The sequence below is a fragment of the Heterodontus francisci genome, chromosome 19 (assembly GCF_036365525.1).
Source record: "Heterodontus francisci isolate sHetFra1 chromosome 19, sHetFra1.hap1, whole genome shotgun sequence".
In the NCBI taxonomy this organism is placed as follows: domain Eukaryota; kingdom Metazoa; phylum Chordata; class Chondrichthyes; order Heterodontiformes; family Heterodontidae; genus Heterodontus; species Heterodontus francisci.
Genome location: NC_090389.1, coordinates 63,643,336 through 63,662,561, shown reverse-complemented (window position 1 = coordinate 63,662,561; position 19,226 = coordinate 63,643,336). Strand labels below are relative to the sequence as shown.

The following is a 19,226-nucleotide window of genomic DNA, read 5'->3' as shown; positions in this document are numbered from 1 at the left end:
GGGAGTTCCAACAATTTGACCCAGCAACAATGAAGGAACGGTGATATAATTCCAAGTCAGGATGGTGTGTGGCTTGGAGGGAAACTTGCAGATGGTGGTGTTCCCATGCGTTTGCTGCCCTGTTATTCTCATTGTCGAGGTCGTGGGTTTGGGAGGTACTGTCGAAGAAGCCTTGGTGAGTTGCTGCTTTGTATCTTGTAGATGATGCGCACTGCAGCCACGGTGTGCTGGTGGTGGAGGGAGTGAATGTTTAAGGTGGAGTACCAATTAAGTGGTGTCCTGGATGGTGTCAAGTTTCTTGAGTGTTGATGGAGCTGCACTCATCCAGGCAAGTGGAGAGTATTCCCTCACACTCTTGACTTGTGCCTTGTAGATGTGGAAAGGCTTTTGGGAGTCAGGAGCTGAACCACTTGCCACAGAATAACAAGCCTCTGAGCTGCTCTTCGAGCCACAGTATTTACATGGCTGGTTCAGTTAAGTTTCTGGTCAATAGTGACCCCCAGGGTGTTGATGTTGAGGGATTCAGTGATGGTGATACCTTGAATGGAAAGGACAGATGGTTAGACTTTCCCTTGTTGGAGATTTCATTGCGTCGCACTTGTGTGGCACAAGTGTGACTTGTCACATCAAACCAAGCAGGCAAGGACTGTTTCATTATCTGAGAAGTAGCAAATGGTATTGAACACTGTGCAACCATCAGTGAACATCCCCACCTCTAACCTTATGATTGAGGAAATGTCATTGATGAAGCAACTGAGGGTGGTTGGGCTGAGGACACTTCCCTAAGGAAATCCTGCAGCAATATCCTGTGGCTGAGATGATTTGTCTCCAACAACCACAACGATCTTCCATTTGTGCTAGGTATGACTCCAGCCAGTGGAGAGCTTTCTCCTGATTCCCATTGACTTCAGTTTTACTAGATCTCCTTCATGTCACACTTGGTTAAAAGCTGCCTTGATGGTCATGGGCAGTCACTCTCACCTAATCTCTAGAATTAAGCTCTTTTGTCCATGTTCGTGCCAAGGCTGTAATGAGGCCTGGAGCCCATTGGTCCTGGTGGAACCTAAATTGAGCTTCGGTGAGCAGGTTATTTGAGTAAGTGCCGCTTGACAACATTGTCAATGACTCCTTCCATTATTTTACTGATAATTGAGAGTGGACTGATGGAGCACTATTTAGTCAGATTGGGTTTGTCCTGCTTTTTTTGGACAGGACAAAACTATGTAATTTCCCACGTTATCAAGCAGATCCCAGTATTGCAGCTTTTACCGCTTGATCCACAACTCTCCTAAATGAAAGACCATAGAATGTTTTATAGATCCAGAATTTGTTGACCTAGTCATAATTTTCACCATTGTGAACTTATTCCAAAATTTCCTGCTTTTGTGTTCTGAATACATTGCATCAAGCCTAGTGGCAAATCAGAAATGGCCATTGTTTGCAACATAGGGCGGCGCAGTGGTTAGCACGGCAGCCTCACAGCTCCAGGGACCCGGGTTCGATTCTGGGTACTGCCTGTGCGGAGTTTGCAAGTTCTCCCTGTGACCGCGTGGGTTTTCGCCAGGTGCTCCGGTTTCCTCCCACAGCCAAAGACTTGCAGGTGATAGGTAAATTGGCCATTGTAAATTGCCCCTAGTGTAGGTAGGTGGTAGGGAATATGGGATTACTGTAGGGTTATTAGTATAAATGGGTGGTTGTTGGTCAGCACAGACTTGGTGGGCCGAAGGGCCTGTTTCAGTGCTGTTTCTGTAAATAAATAAAATAAATAGGAAGAAAGTGTTTTTCTGCATCAAAGCTATGTTAGCACTGCCAAAATATGTGCATAACAAACAGAAATATATAATTTGTTAATAATTAGTCACAGTAAATTAATAGTTCATCCTATACTGAACATTTTCTGAATTGCTCATTAGTCTTATTGTATGACCACAGTATAGAAATGAGGCTGTTTCATCATCTCACCAAAAATAACTATTTTTTATGAATAAAAGTTTTTAAATTACTGATGACCAAAGAGAAAACAGAATTTTCACATGCCTACCATCAAATTTACTGTTAACTATTCCGAACATTCTTTTCTGGATTCCTTAGTATGAGCACATGGAATGATGCAGAAACAGATTTTGATGGGCTCTGTGGATAAAGCTTCCCCAACACTTGCCATCTATTTTCAATACCACTGACAGCATCACTTGCCTAAATCAAGAGTGAGGTGATAGATTTTTGGACTCTAAAGGCAATCAAGGGATATGAGGATAGAATAGGAAAGTGGACTTGAGGTCGGCCATAATCATACTGAATAGTGGAGTAGGCTTGAGTGGCTGTATGGCCTACTCCTGCTTCTGTTTCAGCTCTTGGAAATAATTTCCATTAAAAATACACAATTTTACATTGAATGAATGTGGACTGTGGGGACAAGTTGGTTTTTCCAACAGTATTCAGCAGCCGTGCAACATTCTATTTTTTGATGTTGAATGAAAGACTTGCATTTATATAGTGCTTTTCACAACCCACTGGATGTCTCCGAGAACTTTACAGTTGATGAAGTAATTTTGAAGTGTAGCCACTGTTGTAATGTAGGAAATGTTTGTTATGAATTTGTTGCTGAATTAACAAAGAAACCTTTCAGACTTTTCTTTGAATTAAGAAAAACTTTCCGAGACTAAACATAATCCATGCAATTAGAATTTATGTAAATTGTTACAATGTTGGGAAAAAATGATTTTACTGTTACTGCTAATTGATTGAATTCCTTTAATATGTGTACAGAGTGTGTGCGGGGTCTTGTCCCATTTTTTTTGTATCATAAAGATTCATTTTGAAGGGCTCGGGTTGGACAAAGTTTTTTTTTTTAGTAAACCAGAGAAAGTTCAAAAGCATCAAAGTCAATTTTCATGTGGATTTGTAATTCTGAAAGGCCGTCTAAGTAGCAGCAGTGATATAAGTAGCATTAATGCTGGAAAGTTGCAATCAGTATTGATTTTAATGCGGGCAAAGCTGCATTAACCAAATTTTGGTGAGGGTAACAGTGGAATTGTGCAGAAGTCCCAGGAAATGAAGGCATGGCATAAATAACGGTCTGAGTCACTTATGCCATTGTTTCTTCTTTCTTTTACTCTGTGCCTTATGCCAGAAGTGGACCATTACAAACACGTGGGCCTCCAGGAAATCCTGGGCCATTATATTAAAGATACTCTGTAAATAAAAACTGTTTTTGAATGAGTCACATCCAAATGAACAGTAATTGAGAGATCTGGTGGAGCCACAATCTTTGCTGAAATGCAAATGCTGTTGACCCTTTACTGTTCTACACAGATTACAGAATATAGACATAGAGATGGATGTGTGTTTGCTGCAGGCTCTTATTAAATATTGAGGTTGAAATTAAAACCATATGCTTGACCTGCAAAACCAAAATTTAAAACTGAATGCTTTTTCTGCTCCCTGTAGACCTCATTTTAGATATGCATTTCACAGTGTACAGCACTGATTTACATGGGTATAAAGCCGCCAGACTTTCAAGTTTCCAAAATGTTCTCCATTACTGAACCAACACTTATTCAACATAATTAAAAAGACAAATTTTAATGTTGCACATTAAATAAGATGAAACCATTCATAAATAGCATTTCAACAAAATGTCTCCGATGGGTCTTGTTGATTAATTTACGATATGAACGGGTTGTGCATAATTCTGATGTTTAAAGGGGAAGTAATCCTATATTAATTTTAAACAGACTTCATTCCAAAACATGGAACAGCCAGCATTTGAGAATTTTTGCAAAAAGAATCCCCCCACCCACTGCCTTTGGCTGCCGAGGCAAGTTTTGCTACAGCTATTGAAAGATTTACTGTAATAGGAACTTTCTAAGCATGAATTTCACAATTTTTAACTATGAACTAAATTGAAAGATTAATTGACCTAGATATATGCAGCAGTGCATTAACTGTCCTCATGCCACCAGTCCAGTCATTTCATTCATTCTTTACAAATATGGTTAAGTATTTTACAAGTCACTTTATTGCAGTGATTGAATTCTTTCAGTTGTAGCTGAAGCAACAAATAGTTATCTTTACATGATTAATAAAGAGAGTAATAGCTAGGTTAGAATGTGAGGCAAGTCTGTACATAATTAGATTAGGTAACACGGCAAATTGTGAAAAAGACTTCAGGAGAACATAGGTTAGGGAATATGTGGCAAATGCAGTTTAGCACAGTTACATTTGAAGTCGTACATTTGGTAAAATTAACACACAATAGAATATAACCCAAACAATAACATTCTCAGTGGAGTGAAAGCACAGCAAGATTTATGGGTTACAGGTGCATAGATTTCTTAAAGCAGGATTGTGAGTGAATAAATTCACAAAGGGCAAATGGGATTTTAGCATTTATATATAACAAGGTTGTAAAGATGAATCTGTACAAAATATTAGGAATAGGGCAGAGAGGACGGCAAAAATCAATCAACTTGCCTTACCACTCTGTTCCTGCTGTAGTTGTGGTAGCTACCATGTTAACTGCTCACTTCATTTAGGATGGCCAGATGTAGGTGGGTGCCTCAGGAATGGATACAAATGGGGTCCCTGTGATGTAATTAGGATATCATTGTGATTTTAATTAGGTGGAACAGAAGCCTTGCCCAGCAGCAAATTTGCTGAGTAAAAGCTCGCAGGATTGGCATCAGACACTAACTGATTGGAAGCACTGTGATAGTATGGTTAGTGGATTTTCAAGGAACGTTTAGAGATTGATTGTTCTAGTTTTTTTGCCTTACTCACTGTGATTTAAGCTCACACTGCTTGTCAAGGGTGCCAATTTTACTTTATTACTTTGAATAATGTAATAGTCGGATGACGAGGAGTAGAAGCAGCACAGGTCTCAGTAGCAAGGATGAGTAACAGGTGGGCCTGTAGGAACAAAACAGGTGAGGGGAGACCATACCCATCTCACAAGGCCTGCTTTCTTGGATATGCATCAGGGTGCTGTGCTTCACCAGGAAGGCTGTTGCTGATCCATGTACATTCCTATTGCCTGCTGGCCTGGGTGGCCATGCTTTACCAGTAGCTGTCAAAGTCACGACTGTCCTGAACATTTTCACCTCCAGGCTCATTCCAGGCTATTCCAGGGCACCTCGTCCACATCTTCCAGTCTGCAGTGCACAATTGCATCAAGCAGGACCCCAATGCTCTATTTGCCAGGGCCAAACAGTACACCAGCTTTCCCAAGGATGGCAATAATCAAAGTTGAAGAGCATGGGGATTTGCAGCAGGGACTGACTTCCTTTTTGCCCAGGGTGTGATTGATGGCACTTGTGTAGCCAGTAAAGCACCAGAAAAATATACCAGAAGCGTTAGTCAACAGGAAGGGCTATCACTCAACTAATGTCCAGGAGTGTGTCATTGCCTCAAAAGGTTTATGTAAGTCTTTGCCAGTCAGTTGTCATGATGCTGTCATGCTGCGATGCTCATCTACCCTCCCACTATTCCATTGCTCTAGGAATGTAAGGGATGGCTGCTTGGGGACAAGGGGTACCATCTGCACAAATGGCACCCACTCAATGTCACTATGCCTGAATAGCTCAAGTACAATCACAGCCATGAGGCAACCAAGAGCATTATTAAACAGACTATGGAGGCAAAGGTTCAGGTCCTTGGATAGGTTTGGGATTTCCTACTGAGGGACCCACACAAAATCATGTGTTACATGATGCACAATATGACAAGGTTGGGGAGGCAGAGCAACAAGAAGAGCTATTATCTGAGGAGGAAGAATTGAGTGCAAATGCTGGGGAAGCAGAAGAAAGGGGGCGAGAACAACACATTGCAGCAGAGGCCTAGAATCAGTTGATAGAACAGCACTTCCAGTCGCCTGCACATTCCCCTTCCCTGAAAAGTAACACAAAGCCCCTCTGCATTAAGAATCCTTGTTACTCCCTTTACCACTACCTTAATCCTAAATTTAGGAACATTAAAACCATTCACCAACTTTTTATATGAATGACATATTGACAATACAGACTCAGAGGCTGTTATGAAAAGGGAGCTTGAGCCAGTCAGAACCCAGCTGCAGACTGTAGAACTCTGGCTACTGCCTAGGCAGTTTAGGCCAGCTGGTTCTCTAGCACCATGATGGGTATTGGATGAGGGGGTGCGAGGGAGCAAAAGTGCTGACACCTGAAGAGAGGGCAACCCATGCTGATCCCAGTGCACTACTGCTACTCCCATTGAGCTGTGGCTAATCAGTCCCACTGATATGTGAAAGAGTAGACTGCAAGAAATGAATGCTGCTTGAAAGCCCCATCTATTCAGTCCACCACTGTCCCCAAAGTAGAGCCCAAAGTCTGGATGGTGACTACTTGAGCTTCCACCAAAGCTACAAAGGCTGGTAGTATAACACTGTTGCTGAGAGGGCTTAGCTACAATGTCCTTAGAGGTAGTCATGTCCTCCAAGGTATACCATAGAGTGCTGATGCATGCTAGATGATACTACACAAGCTGGAAGTGGATTCCTCCATACTTTCTGCCATGGTGCTGAAACTAGATGTAGCTGCTTGTGTGAAGCAAACAGCTTTCTTTTCATAGCTGGGTCCCTGAATTCCTTCTCAGAAGAACTCCAGCGAGCTGTGTCCTCATCTGTCTGTGCCACGCGTACTTCTCTTGCACATTTGTACTGGATGTGTTACCATACGCTGATCCCTGTCGCTCACTTTATAACCCACTGGTTCTTGGGAATTGTAGAATACTAATGATGTCTGCTCAGAAAGACTGCCTTCTGTTGAGGTATTTTCTTCTGGAGCCTCTGGCTGCTGGGAAACTTAAATGGAAGAGAAAAAAGAACAAGATTTAACATGGCACTGAAAAACAATAGCAGATGACTGGCTTCACAATGCAACTTGATGCTGTCAAGATGGTGAATGTGCACTTTAATGAGGTACATAAAGTGGGTAGAAGTAATAGAGACCCAGTTCAGATATGTGCAGTTCTCAAATCCCACTGTCTTGAGAACTTGCTGCTCCAGTATGGAGAGGATAACCAGGCTGAGTATTCAACCCCTGATCTTACTCCTCTCTTTTGTTTTGTGCTTCATTTTCTGGTGCAGAAAGAGGGGGCAAGAGTTAGTGAGTGGCTACTCAAAAGAAAAGCTCACGTGTGCAGGTCTTCTGTTAGCTATTCATATGTTGAGAGGGAGAAGTAAGATGTAAGCAGGATGGGGAAGTGTTGAAGAAAAAGCAAGTGGCTGGAGCGTGAAATGAGGAAACAGTCATCAGAGAATTACTTTACTCTACAAAAGCTATCCACGTGAGAACAGAATTCTGCTAGTGACTGCTGTGAAGGGAACAAGCAAGAGGTGAGCGTGTGATTGCACTGAGAATAAGAGGGTGCTTTAGTGTGCCCTTGTGATGACTGGTGAAGGATGTGATGCAGAGGAGGGAATTGCGCTGGGGGGGGAATCTCTTATTGAGTGAGATGGAGAAATGAAGAGCTGTACTCATCCTTGCTGCTCTTGTCGGTTCATTGAGCCGTTTCCTGCAATGAATCCAGGTCTTGGGGGGGGTGGGGGTGATGTTCCTGGAGCTGATGATCTCATCCATCCCTCTCCAGGCCGGGTGTATGTCAGTTTTTGCAATCATCCTGCCACTCATCTGAAAGAGTCCATCTCTGCTCGCTCTTACCTTTTCCACTCAGACCTCCAGGGAAGATTCAGAGCACTTGGGGCCTTGCTTCTGACTCATTGCTGCAGGAAGATTTGCTACAGCAATCTCAAAACAATCTGCCGGATGGGAATGAAACCTTGCTTTAAGCGGTGTATTTCCGCTTTAAATAGGCCTCTGGGGGCTCACTGGAAATTATAGCCAGAGAAAGGATGGGCTTCCCATTATTGATGTGATTGTTTGGAAAACCCTCCAGTCAAGAGTTAATGAGTCCCTGGAATTAGAATATCTGTTATACAAGGCTGTTTTTAACTTGTATGTTGTTTTTAGCGTGTCAGATTTTTAGAGATGTGTCGTTCTTCAGCATTTTTGAACTTTTCATGACTCACTTTGTAACTTGGTAAGATTTCTGCATTAATATGTAAAAGCCCTTCAGAATGAACATTTTAAAATTTCTTAGTTTTGAACTGTTTTCATAGTTTTTAACATTATCTTAATTCTTTGGTGTGCTACTGCTTTAGAACATTTCTCAGCCCGAGCATTATCCAGTATATAAGGCATTTCAGAGGTTAATTTAGTTTTGGTTAGATAAGTCCCGTAAACTTCAGTAGTGAAGCCTGAAATCTGTCACAAGCTCCTTAACCTCAGTCTAGTATATACCACTTTTCTCTTTCCCTGTTTCAAAAACACTCTGACTTTTAACTGCTGTAATTTATATTTTCCATGCATGGCAGCAAATTTTCTTTACCAACGGTTGTCATTGTTGCCACCATGCTAATAATGTGGCTTTGTGCAGGAAGATTATTTAAATAATGTTGGACCACAGAATTTTACTGCATAACAAAATTGTGTCTCTTCTCACATGATCAGTAGAATATTTTAATGAAAAATAAAGCACTTTGCTAGGAAGATGTGCTCTGGTTGCTAAATGTAGCAACATCATGAAGGCAATCTGGAAGAGTTGCTTCAAAACTGAACAATCTTTTTTCAGTGCAAATATGTTGAAATGGGTTTCAGGGTGGATTCATCAATACCAGAGCTTTGCTCCATCAATGAAGAGTAGTAAATGGAAGATAGAGCCATCTCCAAACAGGCAAACATATATAAATAATGAAATGACAGTATCCCCTGTAAAGCTGAAAGAAAGCTATTCAATTTCATGCCTGGGTGTCAGGATTCCAAAACCTTGAATCTGATTAACAGCTGATGGCCTTGATAAAGCTGTACACACCACTGGCTCTTCAACTCTTCCACCTACGATAGATTTGGTTGCCTGCCTCCCAAGGATTGTGGGCTGCTTCCTCTTCTTGTGGTGTGAGTGATCTAATACCATAAACCTTGCGTAACTGGAGATTCCCAGTTATTAAGTGGACTTTTTTTCCTGTGAGTGAGCATAAAACAGAAGGGGACATGAATTCAACACTGAAAGTAGGGCAGTGCCTCTTGTTATGGCAACTCCATTTATTGGCTTCTATCTGGGGCTGTGACCTACACAGCAAGGGTGTTGGCAGGCGCATGTTCCTCCAGAATAATGATAAAGATCAGTATATCACAGTAAAGGTAATTAACAAAGGGCTGACACACTTTTAAATTGGATGCAAGGAAGGGCCATAGGGAATAGATACTTTGCCTTGGCTTCTCTGGTGACTTTGTTAAATTTCTTCATGCATTCCAGAGGAGTCCCAGGGGTTTGCATTGTGGAACAAACCACCAAAACAAAAGACTTGCATTTATTTAGAACCTTCACAACCACAGGATATCCCAAAGCACTTTATAGCCAATGGAGTACTTTTGAAGTGTAGTCACCACCGTTGTAATGTCGGAAATGCAGTAGCCAATTTGCACACAGCAAACTCCAACAAACAACAATCTGATAACCAGATAATCTGTTTTAGTGATGTTGAGGTATAACACTGGGGATAACTCCCCTGCTCTTTTTTGAAATAATGTCATTGGATCTTTTACATCCACCTGAGAGGGCAAATGGGGCTTCAGTTTAACGTCTTATCTGAAAGCCAAAAGAACATTAAGATCCAACTCCCAAAAATTGCAAGCACTTCTTTTCAGTCTCTCTGCCTTTGCTGCTGCTCAGTTGGGTTTCTTCCTCTAGTGTCTGTATGAGCCGCAGTTTCCTTGCCCCTTCCAGTGTGGCAACAGTTATAGGGCTTGTTAGATTGCATTCCCACCATTCCTCCCCTCCTCCTCCACCTGGTGTAACTATAGCATTGCAGGCTGGAGTTATATAGCCAATATGCTTCCAACATGATAATGATCCAACTTTGTAATCTCCAGTTGGGGTAAATGCAGGAGTGAAATGGTAACTGAATTCCCAAGCTGCTGCAATGTCACAAGTGTTTTTAGAGTAGTATGTTTATGATGTCACAACATGTATCTAATGTATTTATGATGTCACTACACATAGCGACCACAGCAACTCTTTAATTATTGCTTTACAGCCTTGAACTTTAATGCGACTGGATCCTTTCAATCGTCAGTCATGGATATTTGGCAAATTTCTCAATCAGCAGTGCATTGATTGATAAAGCAAATGAAAGATGTTTTGTTGCTAGGGCAAGTTCCATCAGTTTCCCAGCAGAACAAGAGTGTATTGTACTTTTTCATAGGACAGTTTGTCCCAAAGTACATAGCATTATTGATTGCACATGTTTGGGGACATGGATCTTGATTCCCATCCCATTTGTCTTTGTGAATAGAACAGTCTCCATTATATTAACATGCATCTAGAAGTCCAAAATGCACAATATTGTGCATGTGAATGCCCTGCTAACTTTAAGTCATTGTATTTTCACTTTGTATCTATCTGTGGTGTTATCATTACTTAAAGGTGCAGGTAGACTGGCCATTTGATTCCCTAGAAGCCAAGTATATCCTATTTATTTGTGGCTCATGACTCCCTTGGGAAAGCTGCAAACAGTTGAACAATGATGAGGCCAATGCAGTTACCAGGACAGGTCGCAGTGGAGGCTTCATCCTGTCTTTCTGACCCTTCAAGTAGCACCATAGATGGGTGTAAAATGGACATGGAATGACTGATGCCAGTGTCTTGGGCTTTCATGTGCAGAATTCTGCACATTAATGAGAGGGAATTCCCTCCTAATCATGAATTCTATAGGATTTCTGTCTAGCACCACCAAAGTCTCAAAATGATAGTCTGTTGCATGTTACACAACTTCCCAGCCAAACAAAGAGGCATATCCATAAATCAGATGAAAGTCACAACTATTGGCCGAGCTGGAAATCATGCCGGAATCCACAGATAGAAACAGTCTTACGGCCTGTCCTGTTCATATGTGTATGAATATACTATTCTTACCATTGCTATCTGATGCCAATCTATTCCACTGCTGTTATCTTATTCCACCCCAATCCTGGGTGAATTCAAACATGGTTGAAATAAACTGAACCTATTTTATTCACCTTATTATTGTGAGATGTATACTTCAGTTTGTTTCACTCCAGTTCTCCCCCATTGTGAAACTGCATGGCCTAACTTAGTGCTATATCTAATTGATTGCCCAGAACTGCAACTGAAAGTGGAACGCCAACACTGTAAGCCCTCAGTCCACACGAGGAGGAAGCTTTGCAAATTGTAAGTAGACAGACAGGAGGAGCTGTGAGAGACCAGAAGATTGGAGGTGAGGTAGCAAGAGAAGATTGATAAAGGCCAGTCAAATGCATCAAATATGGTGTCAGCTTCATGTGCTTCCTTAAAGTATGCTAATGTCCTTCCAATCACCTGCTATTTCTTCAAGTCACTGTGTGCACAACTAAACATGCTCTTCTGTGTTTAACATCATAGGGGATGCCTTGGAGGAAGAGGCCACTTACTCCAGTGACCACCTGGGTACTTCCAGATTCACAACTGCTGCCACTTTGGAACCCACAACTTCTGCTACATCCTCCCCAACTCCAACATGGCATCTCAACTACTCCAGCACCAGCTCAGAAAAACCCACTCACAAGGAAGTAGACAGTAAGTTAAAAGCGGTTTGAATTGGTACAGCGTAGCACAAGAAACAGCCTGAGGACTTGGGAGTGGAAGAGAGGGTGAATGCTATTCCTCCATGGAAGATGGAGAAAGGCCTGTCCTCGACAAGGGACCCAGACTTCTGGGACCGAATGTTGAAAACACAATAGAATCATAGAATGAAAAAGCACGGAAGGAGGCCTTTCAGCCCATTGTGTCTGTGCCAGTTTTTTGCAAGAGCTAGCCAATTACTTCCAGTCCACCACTCTTTCCCCATAGTCCAGCCAATTTTCCCCTTCAAGTATTTATCCAATTTTCTTTTGAAAGGTGTTGTTGAATTTGCTTCCAATGCCCTTTCAGGTAGCGTATTCCAATTTATGTCAACTTACTGTGTAAAAAATGTTTCCACAATATCGCCTTTGGTTCTTTTGCCAATCACTTTATGTCTGTGTCCTTTGGTGACCGAACCTTCTGCCGCTGGAAACAGTTTCTCCTTATATACTCTATCAAAACCCTTCAAGATTTTGAACACCTCTATTAAATTTCTCATTAAAGTTCTCTGCTCTAAGGAGAAGCGCCCCAGTTACTGTAGTCTCTGCACATCACAGAAGTCTTTCATACCTGATACAATTCTAGTAAGTCTGCTTTGCACCCTCTAAGGCCTTGTCATTCGTTCTAAATTATGGTGCCCAGAATTGGCCACAATACTCTAGCTGGGGCCTAACCAGTGATTATAAAGACTTAGTATAAATTTCTTGCTTTTGTATCCTATGCCTTTATTTATAAAGCCAAGGATCCTGTATGCTTTTTTAACAGCCTTCTTAACATTCCCAGCCATATTGAAAGACTTGTGTGTGTACACCCCAGGACTGTCTATTCCTACACCCCCTTTAAAATTATATCAATCAGTTCATAATGCTTCCCATATTTCCTACCAAAATAAATCACTTCACATTTCCCTGCATTAAATTTCATTTGCCATGTGTGTTTATTTCATCAGTCTTTGTCCTCCTGTAGTCTGTTACTATCCTTCTCAATGCTGACTGCATTTCTGAGTTATGTGCCATCTGAAAACATTGAAATGGTGCCATGTACCCAATTCTTGTTGGTCCTTAATATATATCAAAAAGAACAGTGGTCCTAATCCCGAAGCCTGGGGGCACCACTGCACATTTCCCTTCAGTGTACAAAACAACTGTTCGCCACTACTCTCTGCTTTCTGATCCTTAGCCAATTTTGTATCCATGCAGTCACTGTCCCTTTAATTCCATGGGTTTCAATTTTGCTAACAAGTTTGTGAAAAGAATTATAATTAGGGGACATTGATTGCATGTGCAGGCAGTGGAGACAGTTTCCATGCTTACTGGTAAATTGTTGGAGAAATGGGAGGAGTCCACTAAACATATCTCTAACATTGTAGGAAACTAGTAATGATGTGCAGAACAGCCTGGAGAAAATTATTCTGCAGCAAAGGCACGCTAGGAGGAGATAGGAAGGGCATTAGTGGCTTCAGAAGTGGCAGCTGCCACTCCTTCAATAGTTGCCTTGAGGGTCAGCCTGAATAACACACTTCCATAGGATTTCCAAGACCTGGTTGGGACTACTTTAACTTGTTAGGACACCAACCAGTAGCACCTCAGAATCTGCACCAGTGAACTGCAAGGGTGGTCACAGATGCTGTTGTATCTCCAGAGTGTGGCATTGAACTTGTCTCCTTAAGCCCCCTTCTAATGTTTTCAAATGAAGGAGCTCAAATATGGGTCAGTGTACTTAACAGTAATAGAAAGGCTGCCAGAAATTTGTCCCTCTGAAGCTACTGCTTCCCTGAGATGAATGCCACCTCAGAACTCTAAGGCTCTAAGGGAACCATCGCAGTCATCTACCACTCAACCTTAACTTACTTGGGGATCTCCTTGTAGAAATAGTGGACTACAAGCTTGAGCCAGTAAGGTACAGGGGTCAGCAATACGTCTGTACATGGACACCAGTCGCTGTGGTAAAAGATTCTGAGGTCCATGACTGGTAATTTCAGGGACGAGAAATTTCCCATTGGCTTCTTCAGACTGGCTTTTTTAAAAAAAAAATTGTGTCAGTTTCACAGCTGACAGGTGCTGACATCGGGGACAGTGGCTTCTCAACTTTGGACAAATTCGGGGTTTTCCAGTGGGTTCCGATTTTTTGTTTTAAAAGCCATCCAGAAAACCTGAATCTGTCTAAAGTTCAAAAGCGTTGTTCCCTCTCTCAATAATGGTCAAAGAGAGGGAGGGAGGGGGCAGAGAGAGGGAGGGGAGAGAAAGAGATCACCATCAGTCCGGACAGATAGACAGCTATCCAGATTCTCCACATTGCTACATCAAGTGTGCAAGCAAAAACAATGCCAAGTATCTCACTAAACAGGGAGAAATGCGTTTTAAATCGGATTGGTTTTGATGGCATTAGGTTGGCTATACATTTTATATACAGATTAATTGCCTACAGGTCCATGGCTGAGCCAATAATTTTGTCAATGTCACATGTTGGTGCTTATCCCTGGGAAGGTAGCTCGCACAAAGGGTAAACACGGTGTTTAGAAGTAGTTGTAGACAGGTTGGATGGATGTTTTGGCATCCTTTAGATCAAGGTTGTCTAACTTTTACGGGTGGAGGGCCGCATTACGATTTTGCTTGGCCTGAGGGGGCTGGTGAGCAAATTTCGAAAGATTTATTAAAATTTATCTTTCGAATAAAAACGACAACAAATGTGCATTTTTGTGATGAAGCTTTAAATAAGAAGACTATCGTCACTATATTCAAAACTGATTTAGTGACATACCTGGCATTGTTTTTGCTTGCATAATTAGTCAATCTCTGCTTACACACTTGATGTAGCGATGCACAGTATTCTGGATAGATATCCATCTGTCAGAAGTGATCTTTATCTCTCCCTGTGTTCACCCCCCTCTCTGTTGCTCCCCCCCCTCTCTGTTGCTCCCCCCCCTCTCTGTTGCTCCCCCCCCTCTCTGTTGCTCCCCCCCTCTCTGTTGCTCCCACCCCCTCTCTGTTGCTCCCACCCCCTCTCTGTTGCTCCCACCCCCTCTCTGTTGCTCCCACCCCCTCTCTGTTGCTCCCACCCCCTCTCTGTTGCTCCCACCCCCTCTCTGTTGCTCCCACCCTTTCTCTGTTGCTCCCCCCCTTCTCTGTTTTCCCCCCCCCTCTCTCTGTTTCCCCCCCCTCTCTCTGTTTCCCCCCCCCTCTCTGTTTCCCCCCCCCCCTCTCTGTTTCCCCCCCCCTCTCTCTGTTTCCCCCCCTCTCTCTCTGTTTCCCCCCCCTCTCTGTTTTCCCCCCCTCTCTCTGTTTTCCCCCCCCTCTCTCTGTTTTCCCCCCTCTCTCTCTGTTTTCCCCCCTCTCTCTCTCTTTGTTTCCCCCCTCTCTCTCTCTTTGTTTCCCCCCTCTCTCTCTCTGTTTTCCCCCCTCTCTCCCTCTGTGTTCCCCCCTCTCGCCCTCTGTGTTCCCCCCTCTCTCCCTCTGTGTTCCCCCCTCTCTCTCTCTCTCTGTTCCCCTCAGTTGCACTGAACAGGAGCGCTCAGCACAGCAGTGCTCGGGCAGCTTTTTTAAAAACATCGCAGTGAGTTTGACAGCTGACAGCTGCTGAAGCAGGAACGCAATTTCCAACTTCGGACAGATATGGGGTTTTCCGGCAGGCTTTAAAAATAAAGTTGGAAAACCCCGAATCTGTCCGAAGTTGGAAATTGTGTTCCTGCTTCAGCAGCTGTCAGCTGTGAAACTGATGTTTTTGAAAAGGTTGCTCTGCAAGAAGACGACAATGGGAAAATTCCCATATCCAGTCACGGACCGTGGAGAGGATGAGAAACAGACCCGGGTACAGTTTACACCCGTGGGCCGGATGGAAACCTTTGGCGGGTCGGATTCTGGCCCACGGGCCACATATTGGAAAACCCTGTTTTAGAGGAATGTTGTTCAGCTTGACCACATAGAATTCTGAAATAATTTCTGTATATGCTTGCAACTCTTGGGAGTTGGATGCTACCAGGGATAATATTGGCTTCTGTCTTATGAAGGCAATAGGAGAAGTTTCTCATTTCTGGGGAACAATTTTGGTGCAATGTTTTGCTGGTGAATTTGATGCAAATGGCTGGTGAATCAAGGACTTCTCCAATCCCATATTTCAGTGCCAGCAATAACATCTTCCCTGCAGCAAAGTGGCATCAGTTTGCCTATGTGAAAGAGTTAAGGATTGCATGCTGCCTCAGTGAAGCTCCACCAGATTGAGAAGGCACTGGCAGTATTTTATGTACTCTCCTGTGGAGAGTTTGGAGGTGGGGAGGGCATTTAATCAGGCCAGTTGGTAGCGGGGCAGTAGAACCCCACCACCTACCTGCCTCCTCTCCGATTAAGTCTGTGGCGGGAAAGCCTGTGGACAGCCTTCCCGCCCTGCTGCCAATTGAGGCTCTTAAGGGGCAATTAATGCCCAAGTAAGGGCTTCTTCCTGCTGCCGCTGGTATTAACCCAGAGGCATGCAAGCCTGTCGCTACGCAGGGAGCATGATGTGCAAACCCGTGTAGGGTTGCTTGTGGTCTTCCGGGGGGCGGGGGGGGGGTGGGTGGGGTCCCCTCATTCAAAGGCATGCAATGTCCGATCAAAGGACCTGGCATTTGGAAGGGGAAGGCCCGCTGAGAGTCACCCCACTGCCCTCGCTCCCACCCCTCTTACACCACCCATCACACCCCCCCCCCCACCGCCCCTGGCAATCCCCACCCTGCTGAACCCCTCTCGCCATCACTTACCTCTGACCTGGGTCGCTCCACGATCCTGGGCCTCTGGTGGGTGTTGTTCGACAGCAGCCACGGCCTCTTCAGTGGCACTGCCGAGCAAAAGAGTTGCCAGCCTCTGATTGGCCAGCAGCATTTGGCGGATGCTCTTCTGCTCCAAAGAAGGTCATTCTTTCTTGCTGCCCCTAGTAAAGCAATACGTCAGTCGTTGCACCCTCAAATGGAGCAGTCCTGCTCCTTTGCTTTCTGTAATCCATTCTGCTGTAACTTTAACACTTGCTTTCTGGGCCTTTGATGCCACGATATTTCAAACGATATTTGAAGAAGTGAATGTGTGTATGCAGCAGTTTGGGGGTAAATTGGAATTTAACTGCTGCTGTTTAACTATCGTCAACTACAATTGTGTAGTTCACAGCTGGATTGAACAATTTTTCAACATTCATGTTGTTTAAGTGACTCATTAGCTGCTAAATCTTAAAAGCTTGCAGGTGTATCAAGATTGGCTATTAGTTTTTTCGTGACTGCTAACAAAATTGCTCTCTCAGGGATCAAACATTTCAAAAATGTGCACTCTTGCAATTTTTGGTGGCAGTTCATTTATTATGACAAAAAACGGCAACTCGCCCATTTTAAAAGAAGTAACAAATGGGCTCCATGTATCCAGACTGACTCTTGGGTTTCAAACTAATTCCGAACAGACCTGGGCCCATAGCACAAGACACATTTGGCATTCACTGGCATAACATTGGCCATTTTATTCATATTATTAGGGAGGTTGATTTGGGAAGTGTGAACATGCTCTGAAGTTGGAGCAGTATAGAGGAAGCTTTGCCTTGCATCAAACAATCCTGATCCTGAGCAAACAGCAATTGAGGCGGACACTGAGGAGTTGAAACACCAGGAGTCCTCCTTCACTGCCAGCAGTGCACAGGTCAGGACTTCTGCTTGCTGGTCTGCCCTACCTCTGACCCATTCACAAATCCTAAAGACGTTTCCTTTGCAGAGGATGGATGCTTGCCCCATTTCCCATTTTGCCTGGATTTCTGTTCCATCGGTAGGAATTGTCACTTTAACAGGAGTGCAGGCTGTTTCCAAAAATCGCTAATTTTCCTAAAAAGGGCACAATATTCCAGTTGCCACATCCTAATGCCACCTAATTTTCAAATCAATTGCTCTGCTATCAATTTCTGCTGGGCACCTGGCATTTTTGGCTCCATTCCACCACAGGTATTGGGGAGCACCACTGGGAGCAAAGAAAGTGGAACTGACAAGATTTTTGTAAATTTTATCAATCCTGTAGTCCTGTTCCTTTGATGTCAGCATGTATCATCTTGCCCCACTTCCAGAGGAATCTGATCTCTGAAAGAAAAGGTGTGGAGCCCTGACAGAAAGCTGTTCCACTCCAAATTCCAGCCCTCTTATTCTGTCTCCTGTGGCAACACTGCCTTCCCAGGCTCAGGAATTTCAGCGTCTGTGGGATAGTATTCTATCCCTCAGCATGAGCTCTCTTCTCCTCAATCGTCAAGAACAAATACTTTCACAGAAAGCATAGAACAACAACAAACAATTACTTTGTGAGGCTGCGGTTCACAGATATGCAAATTTCCAGGACTGCAATGTTGAACAAAATGAAAATCCATTGTCCAAAGTCACATCCATAGTAGTAGACTCTAGTATACTTATTTGGATGGATTAGTACACAGTATTCATGTATGCCAAATCATTTATTCAGGGTAACAAATTCTAGCACCTAATTTCTGCATGGCGTTGATTAATGTCACCTAACTTTCAAATAAATAAATGAATGGAATCTAATTTTTCAGTTCTGTCACCTAATTAGTGATTAACAAGCACATGACAACACACTGTGAAATGTTATTAATTTGATTCTACTGTACTCACTCACTTATAAGGTAACCAATGTATATGATAATCCCTGGATACTTGCACCCCAAACCTTCCCCAAAAAGTCTATGAACACTGCATAGTACAGTAGGTTCCACTCCACCAGCTTCTCGACTGCTATTTTGCTTCTCTCCAGCAGTGGTCTTCTTTCTTTCTAATGAAAACAAAGTTTAAAATAGCATCAGTGTTTTCTGCTCACCAATTGTCTTAGTGTATCTTGGTGGTAGCTTTGTGGTAGCTGGTCCACATTCAAATCATATTTCCCGCTTTTACAAGGCTCATTCCAAAAGAATGGGAAACTTGATTGTAAAGCATGTTGAACTCGTTGACAATTGTTGCAATTGTGCACTAATATTACTGGGTTGCGCATGCCCCAACTATAGTATTGATCCTTATTCAGAAAAAAGATGAGCTTCATACTTTCACCACTAAACAGGGGCATAAATTTCTTGTCTATATGCAAATATAGATTGCTGGCAGACTATGTTCCTAAATTCCTTGTTCTTGATGCCTCACTGTAAATTAAGCCAATTGCTTAATGTTGCATTTTGTAAGGTGAATCTCACATTATATAATGTCCATTCAATGCGACAAGTGTGTGAGCTTGCCATAGGCTGGTATTGCTGAAACTGGCCTCTAGTAGGTGGTATGAAAGGACTGCCTCTGTGGGCGGAATTTTACTGGCCCCTGGGCGATGGGAGGGGGTGGGCCAGTAAAATGGCAGGGGAACATGTCAGAGTGGAAGCCCGACATGTTCCCTCTGCTGTCGCAGGGTTGAGAGCGAATGTAGTGGCGGTGGGAGGCAAATGAGCTTGTTAACAAGCCAATTGACAGCAATTTTGAGGACTCTTTTAAATATTTTCCGGGAAGCACTGAACTTCAGAGCCTCGCTAGCTACAAGGAGGTGAGA

At 43.2% G+C, this 19,226-nt stretch overlaps 1 protein-coding gene across 4 annotated transcripts in view; it reads left to right on the top strand.

Annotated features, from left to right (window-relative positions):
- fbln2 (fibulin 2) overlaps positions 1 to 19,226 on the top strand; it is a 213,336-nt gene that overhangs the window by 36,427 nt on the left and 157,683 nt on the right. For all 4 annotated transcript variants that reach the window (XM_068051792.1, XM_068051791.1, XM_068051793.1 and 1 more), the window contains exon 4: positions 11,476 to 11,649. In XM_068051792.1, coding sequence (XP_067907893.1) covers positions 11,476 to 11,649 — 174 coding nt within the window. The remainder of the gene's footprint in view (positions 1 to 11,475; positions 11,650 to 19,226) is intronic.